The 8,443-nt window shown below is 35.6% G+C and overlaps 1 protein-coding gene and 1 non-coding gene across 2 annotated transcripts; both read right to left on the bottom strand.

Moving 5' to 3' along the window:
- Positions 1-3,393: 3,393 nt before the first annotated feature.
- Positions 3,394-4,525, bottom strand: LOC143364140 (uncharacterized). Its single transcript, XM_076804638.1, has 3 exons — positions 4,474-4,525; positions 3,508-4,071; positions 3,394-3,425 (listed from the first exon to the last, which is right to left on the bottom strand). Exons 1-3 carry the CDS (start codon positions 4,523-4,525, stop codon positions 3,394-3,396), a joined length of 648 nt encoding a protein of 215 aa, XP_076660753.1.
- Positions 4,526-8,217: 3,692 nt separating this feature from the next.
- On the bottom strand, positions 8,218-8,326 carry LOC143364150 (U6 spliceosomal RNA). The gene has a single exon (XR_013084003.1). It is a non-coding gene; the product is annotated as a U6 spliceosomal RNA (small nuclear RNA).
- Positions 8,327-8,443: the final 117 nt, after the last annotated feature.

Genomic DNA, 8,443 nt, shown 5'->3' with positions numbered 1-8,443 from the left:
ATAATGCAACTACGTTCTCAGTCAGTATTGAAATAGATTGACATCTTGCAAAAAAGATCAACTACATAATTATTGATTAATTAATTCTTAACTCTTTCGAATTTTACAACTAATATTAATTGATATTTTGGATGATTCTTTAAAGCTAAAGTTTATGTTTTTTAAATGAAATATACATGAAAATATATAGTAAATTTCAATTTAATTTCTTTTTCAAGTTCAGTTACAAAATATATTCAAAATGGTTTCGTATTAATAGTGTTAAAAAATTGTAGAAATGAGAATAATAATTATACGTACGGAGAATTGTTATTTACGTTCAAGGTTTATGAAAATTGTATTTCTATAATTTGGAAACGTAGTATCTATATTTATTAATATTGTATTGATAAAGATAACTGTAGATATATAACATAATGACATCAAATAAAAAAATATAATTTGAACCTATAGTCATAACATCAGATATGTACATAACCACCGACGAGATATATATAAAGACTGCCAGCCTTACGGGAGAATGTGTCGCTCGAAAAATGCGGTGTTTTCTACCGCACTCTAGGATAGATTTTGGCTGTAGTAAGAAACAGAAGGCCAACGACGGTATTTCGTCGGTACAGAAGACCACTAAGGAAATTCTCGTCGTTGAGAAGGTGAATCATCACGGACTAGGCCTGCAGCCAAGCTCGTATATGCGCGCCGAGCTCAGGTCGAGTCGAGCCGGGAGTCGCTTTTCGAGTCGAGTCGAGTACTCGCACGATGCGAGCTGCTCGCAACGAAGCGAACGGCTCGAAATAAAATCAGGCGTAAAATGACATGATGCGAGTTACAGCGGGAAGATCAGCACATCGATATTATCAAGCATTTTAGTATATTGACAATGCTAAATGTTTGCGATGTTTTATTATGTATTTTGATAGTGAAATGTAGATTCAGAATTTGTATAACCCTTATTGAAAATAATTATGCAATAACAACTATTTCCTAGATTTATGTAAATAACTAGCTGTGATCTGTAAAGAACGGTATTTTATATATTCCTTTATATTATACTCCGGTTCACTGTACAGTCGTAAAAATGTGTTGTCGCAAAATTGTTTATAATGTTGAAAATTAACGTTAAACCAAGTTGGAAGTTGGAAGTTCCAACAGCCTGTCATTCGGTACTGTACAAGTATAGGTGATAAGATTTAAAAGGGCATAGCCGATTAAGATGGTCAAAACAATTGGAACCGCAAAAAGATTCCATTTCAAACAGTATTGATTTCTTGATTTTCTGGAAATGACAGAAGTAGATTTCAAAATTCTTTTCACGGAATCTTACCAATTTTCACAGGCAATTTCATATCTGGCGGAAATCGTAGACGAACACAATAATATAAATATTCATTGCCTAATCAATGTTACTTCAATATTTTTAAAACATTAAAAAAATATTGTTAAAATCACATGAATAAATAATATAAGAAATTGAAAAAATAAAGATGATGTATGGGAAAAAACATTTACCACCGACGGGATAAGAACCCCAGCGTATCCGCTCCTTAGTTCGACGTCCGGCGATGTTACAAAACTTTACGAACATTCTGGTATATATCACACAAAATACAATTTATTCTTTCTCTTAAATCACATTTCTTAGGTCAAACAATTACTTGTTTCAATTTAATAATGCTAAAAATTACTTAATATATATCTGCGATAAAACCAACAAATGTAACTTTCCTCCTAATAGCAAAAACGTCGAAAAAATTCGGTTTTTATTGTTTTTTTTTGACGATGATGTCCCACAACAAAACATCTAAAAAAAATTGACGACACTGCCTGTTATAGTACTTTAACAAGGAACTAAACAGTAGAATAGCATGTTTTCAAATTTTTTGAGAAATTTGCATTTTTCCGATTTTTTTGGAGGTTTTCATTTTTTTTACGACCACAGTTTGTAACAAAAAAAAATCTGAAAAAATTATCAAAAATCAGCCTTAGAATCCAAAATATGTCACATTTTTTTCAGAATTTTAGAAAGCATCAGAGTGCGGGAAATACGCGGAGAAGCGCGAAATCTAATTTACCCTGTAACTAACCTCATGGGCAAGATAGGGGGTTGAAATTTTACTCAGAGGGGTTTTTCCTCTAAGGGCAGTTTTGACCATAAATCGGCTAGGCCCTTTTAAAAGGATCTTATCTTTTGCGAGCGCCGAGCTTCAAAGACCCGGCGACTGCCAAACGGCATACAATGTAAGCGGATGGAGAATCGCGCACGAATGAAAGTTTAAATTTTTAGATTTTTCAACATATCCTCATAAAATTTTGACGAGCGATTGGAGGGGGTTTTCCTGATGAAAATGAGGTCAAATTCGAGTGTAATCGAACATGTTTTACTGGTACGTAATGTTACGATAAAAATTACAAAGACAATCCAAATGATGTCGTGTTTGGACTCATTTTGATCGGGATAAGCTCTACAACTCATTCGTATTAACAATATTGTCCTGATGAAAAACATAAAAGCGTAAATTGCCAATAATGCACGATTCTCCATCCGCTTACATTGTATGCCGTTTGGGAGTCGCAAAATACTAAATGCAGTCCAATTTGTACCGCGTTTAGTGTCATTTTAATCAGAAGAATGCCACGAATTAGTTGGCGCAAGTCCCATAAAAAAATAATGAAAAATAAAGAAGTTTTGCAATTGGATTGGTAGTTGTTTCACACCGATATCTCGTGACTCTACGAGCTCGGAACTTCAAATACCAGCGACCGACCAACAGCCTACAATGTAAGCAGATGGAGAATCGTGCATTATTGGCAATTTATGCTTGTATGTTTTTAATCAGAACAATATTGTTAAGACGAACGAGTTGTAGAGCTTGTTCCGAACCGTGTACACGGTTGCTCCAACAACAGTTGAAGATATGCGTCAGCGTATCATCACAGCATGTACGAATATCACGTCGGATATACTTATCAGAGTGCAACATTCCTTCAGAGCTCGTTTACAACAATGTATCGACGCAGACGGCCATCATTTCGAACATTTATAAAATACAGGTATTCTGCTTCCATATTTCAGTTTTATACGTTTTTTCTGTCCTTGACCTTGAATGACCTTGGACTAATTATAGTCACTGAATTCCTAATGAAAGGGACTATCATTGTAGGTGTTTAAAAAAGGGTGGTTCCATTTAAAAAAAGTCAAGGTGACCTTGATATCTCCAAAAAAATGACATAAAAACAAAATTTTTTTTGCATCGTGTCACCCCCATTGTACCATTCAACTTTGTCCTTATCATATTTTACGTATCTTTAGAAACAACAAAGATATTTGAGGTGCTAACGTTTGGTGACTCACCCTGTATACATGCTATTTACATTGGTCTTAATATTATTCGCCTATTTACCTAGTTCCTTGATCTGATTGTTAACTATATACAGCGTCCGTATTTTACAATGTTGTTCTTTATAACGGTAGCGGCGCGAGACATTTTACCGACCGTTTGTATTCGCCTTTCGCGGTTCTTATTGTGACTACCCTAACTATGTCGTCTTGTCCGGGATGAAGTTTGGAAACCCGTGCGAGGGTCCATTGCATTGCAGGGAAATTGTCGTCCCGCACTCTTACGATACTGCCTATTTCTATTTTTTCGGGTTTATGTTTATGCCATTTTTTACGTGTGGTCAACTCGTGGAGGTATTCCTTCCTCCATCGTTGCCAGAAATGATGTCGCATTTTTTGCACATGCTGCCAGGACGACAATCGACCGGATGGAATGTTTGATATTTCGTAATCGGGTATGCCATTTAACGTATCACCAATCAAGAAGTGTGCTGGTGTCAAAACGGATAAATCGTTTGGGTCGGAGGACAGAGGTGTTAACGGCCGTGAGTTGAGAATCGCTTCAATTTGATTGATATATGTTAATAACGTTTCGTACGATAACAAGGTGTCGCCTATTACTCGTGTTAAATGAAACTTTAGTGATTTTACGGCAGCTTCCCAAAGTCCGCCGAAATGCGGGGATCGCGGTGGGATGACGTGCCATTTTATGGATTCGTTGGCCAATATGTTCCCTGATTATCCGCAATCTTAATCAACGCGGTCGATAACAATACTTTCGAAGGAATATTAATAGAGTTTAATGAGGTTTTTGGAGTTTGTGTGGCCTGATTCGAATTCTGCGTGTCTTTTTTGAAAATATCTCGAGATCTAATAATTTTTTTGCCATGGTACCCTAATCATTTTTTACGTAGAATGAACGGAAGAATCGATATGTGCAAAAAAATATGCATTTCTATTTAAAGAAATGATGCAATTGTTAATTGCACATGCACTGCTGCATCTAAAAAAAATTTAAAGGCCCACAGATGTAGTGCTCTTCGAACCATTTATCTTTCTCCTTTATCATTTTTTCGTAAATGCAATAATAACGGAGTTATGACTTAAAACAATTGCGTGGATCACCCTGTATATACAGTGAGTGTAAAAAGTATTCGCACACCTCTTGTAGGCGTTGTAAAAAACCATGTATTTCTCTATGTAATTGCACACATGTTTATAAAACGAAACATAATTGTAATTTTTATATATTTTAACTACATACTGTCACATAAATACACTTGAAAAAGTTTAACGTTAACGAGAAAAATTAGAAACTATGAGACGTGTCTCTAAATTGGCGCGCAAAAAGTATTCGTACAGGTACTAGAATGTACTCGAAAGGCGTCCGATTGTTTATATTATGGTTTAGCGGGACCCGACAAATAATCAGACAGGGTCTTTGATGAACAGTCTAGTGGCAACCTTCTGCAAAACCAGTCAATTTTTATAACATTCGGTAAAATGGGTCATAAAGATAAGGAAACAAGTGAGACTGAAAGAAAAATTATTATACAACTGCATAATCAGTGTAAATCATTGCGAGAAATAGCAAAAACAATTAATAGGCCACACAGCACTATACAAGGAATTATAGATCGATATGGTGAACGAAAAACCAATAAAAATAAAGCGAAATCTGGTCGCCCTCGAAAACTTAGTTTACGCGATGAACGTTTTATAGTGCGTGAAATAAAAACAAATCCTAAAATTAGTGCCCCTAAGATCGCTGCTAAGCTTGCAAACAACGCTGGAGTAAGTGTATGTGCCAGCACTATTCGTAATTGTTTACGAAATAATGAATACCACGGCCGAGTTGCTCGCGAGAATTATTTCGTAAATGCCGCAAATAGAAAGAAGAGACTTGATTTCGCGAAAAATAATATTAATAAGCCTATCGAGTTTTGGCGAAGAGTCATATTTACTGATGAAAGTAAATTTAATGTTTTTAGCTCTGATGGCAAGTGTACGGTCTGGAGGAAGAAAAATACAGAGCTACAAAAAGAAAATCTACGTCCCACAGTAAAACACGGCGGAGGTTTGGTTTATGATTTGGGATTGTATGAGTGCTGCTGGAGTGGGGTCATTACACTTCATCGAGGGAATCATGGACCACAAAATATACCTAAACATACTAAAAACCCATATTGTAAGTAGTGCAGAAAAAATGGGTATAAAAGACAAGTTTATCTTCACTCAAGGCAATGACCTCAAACATACAGCACGCAACACAAGAAAGTGGTTGCTTTATAACACACCGCAATATTTGAAAACACCTCCACAATCACCGGATATTAATCCGATCGAAAATTTATGGGATCTGTGTGATAAAAAAACTCCGAACCCGGCATATTTCAAGTAAAGAACAATTAAAACTTTCTGTTCAAGAGGAATGGTGCATTATTACAGACGAAATCCCATCCAATTTAGTGGATTCAATGCCAAGAAGACTGGACGCAATTATACAGTCGAAAGGCTATCCAACGAAATATTAATTTAATTTATTTTCGCAAATTATAACACGTTTATTGCTAAATTTGTTACGTGTACGAATACTTTTTGCATGCTAATTTTTAGAGACTTCAGACTGTTTTTAATATATCTCATTAACGTTAACTTTTCGTTAATTTATTTATGTCACATTTTGCAGTTGAAACATATAATAATCGTAATTGTGTTTTTGTTTTATAAAAGAATGTACAATTACATAAAGAAATATATGGTTTTCTAAATCTATAAGAGGTGTACGAATACTTTTTACACTCACTGTATATATATAATTGCGAGAAGTGCCCGAAAACAGGCCATTTGTCCGCACTGTGCGGCGGTCTGTTTATTTTCCGAGATATTCGCAAAAAACTGTCTATTTTGATGAAAAATTCTGCCTATTTTGAATTACCGAATTTGTTGTTTAGGGCAGGGGAGGGTTCTTTCGGTAAAATCCACAAGGGCATTTTTATTATCCCCCCTATGAAATTATCGTGTCGAAAGGGTTAATGTTCTTCCACTTTGCAATCAAATTCGCAGAAGTAATCTATTCATGATCACTATAAGCTGTTTCTATACTATATGTATCGATTGCCAAATGATTCCTTCAAATATCTCGATGCTTTAAATTTGACTGTGATTTCGGACCTGACATGAGTATAGAAATGCTGCGAGTGGAAATACTGGAACATTTCGGCAAGAAAAAAACGTAGATAAAGCGAATATATACGAAATAGACATAATAAAGGATTTATTTTGTACATATTAAGAAGCAATATTTTATTCACTATATTGTCTTTTAATCTATTTCTTTTTTTTTACTAATTATTTCGCCAGTCTTTGAGAATACTCCTTCGGAAGGAACAGATGTTGCCATAACACAAAGATACTCCTTTGCAAGCTTTGATAGTGTTACGTCCCAAGTGGTATGAATTACGATCTTAAGAGGATAGGACGCAGTTTCGAACCTACCTGCATACACCGGCTATGGTTCGGGAAATTGAGGATCGTTTAAGTAACTTTGTACCCTTATTTTGAAAACAACAAAGTTATTGATTTATTCAAAGTGTGGTTCTGAATCAGAGATTACAAATTTGATTTTACAAATATGGTTTATATAGCGCATATACTGGAGTGCTTACAAATAGTTTGATTATAATAATAATAATAATAATATTAATATTACCGTGATCACGGGTTCGGATTCGGTTACAATATACTCCGACTGCTGACACTGGTCTTTGAAACGGTTTGTCGCGAAACAACTGAACGAACTATTTTAACTTCACAAGAGACTACTGTACTATTGACTATGACTGAATAACTGATTGTTCACGATTGCCTGACTGACTGACTGACTGTTTATAACTGAATTTTAGGAGTTGGTCCCCCTTTTTATAAGATGCACAATCCTTTGTTTTTCAAAGATGCTGGCACAGGAGTCTCTACCTTGCATCTTTTTATCTTCTTGATGTCTCCTGACTAGTCAGCTGTATGCCGACAGGATCTTTTTACCATGAAGTCGGCGTCTTTTCTTATAATTTGGCATAATTGGACACCTTTCCTGTTTGTTCTCAGCGTGTAAACTGAGAACGCTTATCTGCGAGTCTTGCAGGAAGAAAAGTTGGAGTCGTTTCACGTGCTACCTTACTGCGTAGAATTTTTAACATATATCCTAATCCTATTTTTACTTCTCCTCGTGCGACATCATCGGTTGTCCATGATAATTCATAATAATTCTTCATCTGAGGGTTTATTCGTTGGCGGTCGAACCACCGGACGTTCACTGCCTCTGTCTGCTGGGACTGTGATTGACTGCAATTCTGTTCCCCGCGGGGGAAAAAAAAAACAGTAATAATCTATCTATCTATTATAATGTATCTATCTATTATAACGTATCTATCTATTATAATCTATCTATCCATCTATCTGTGCATTGTGCGGCCACTTCTTACTTACAGTAACGAGCAAAACTGAGTCAACACTATTTCAAGCAACATAACTTTCTAAAAATTAGATCAAATGACTTGAATTTTATTGAGAAGTTAGAAGGATTAGTTTATTAGACGAGGTGTAAAAAATTTTTGAAAAAAATTTGAATTGGTCGGAATCGCAAACAAATAGTAAAAGTTGGTTTTTTCAGGCTCTTTTATCTGAGCCTGTATTGAAAATTTAAAGAATGTATTTGATTCGCTCGAATAAATTATGTCCATGCTGAAAATTTCACCGGTATTGACTTATTCGTTTACGAGTTATAAACGATTAAAAATGCGATTTTAAGTCGGAAATCGTGAAAAATGGCAATTTTTCCACTTTTTGTCTAAAGGGTGTGTGCCTGGATCACGCGAGTACTCAACAGCACAGAACGCTTCACGATTTTGCGTGTTATCCTTGCGCAGGGACCATGCTAATCTTCTCTGTATCGTTTCAAATTTAGTATATGTGCTGTCGAAGCAATTACACATGTCAGACACAACCTCCATAATTTCCAACCAGGGCGTTTGATATGTCCCACCGGATATCTGGTGCAGCGAACGGACGATTATCGTCTGTGAGTTATGCACGATCTAACCACGAAAT

Source organism: Halictus rubicundus, unplaced genomic scaffold (genome assembly GCF_050948215.1).
Source record: "Halictus rubicundus isolate RS-2024b unplaced genomic scaffold, iyHalRubi1_principal scaffold0295, whole genome shotgun sequence".
Lineage (NCBI taxonomy): Eukaryota > Metazoa > Arthropoda > Insecta > Hymenoptera > Halictidae > Halictus > Halictus rubicundus.
Note: the sequence above shows the minus strand (reverse complement) of the source record. Positions and strands in the feature narration are given on the sequence as shown.

What these genes read in the sequence shown, in the direction of transcription:
- LOC143364140 (XM_076804638.1), bottom strand. Translation starts at nt 4,525, where the DNA reads ATGGTTTTTTACAACGCCTACAAGAGGTGTGCGAATACTTTTTACACT. An exon ending in GAATACTTTTTACACTCACT is followed by an intron (nt 4,072 to 4,473) that starts GTATATACAGGG and finishes GCGGATAATCAG; the next exon opens with GGAACATATTGGCCAACGAA. An exon ending in CACAATAAGAACCGCGAAAG is followed by an intron (nt 3,426 to 3,507) that starts GCGAATACAAAC and finishes CGCTGTATATAG; the next exon opens with TTAACAATCAGATCAAGGAA.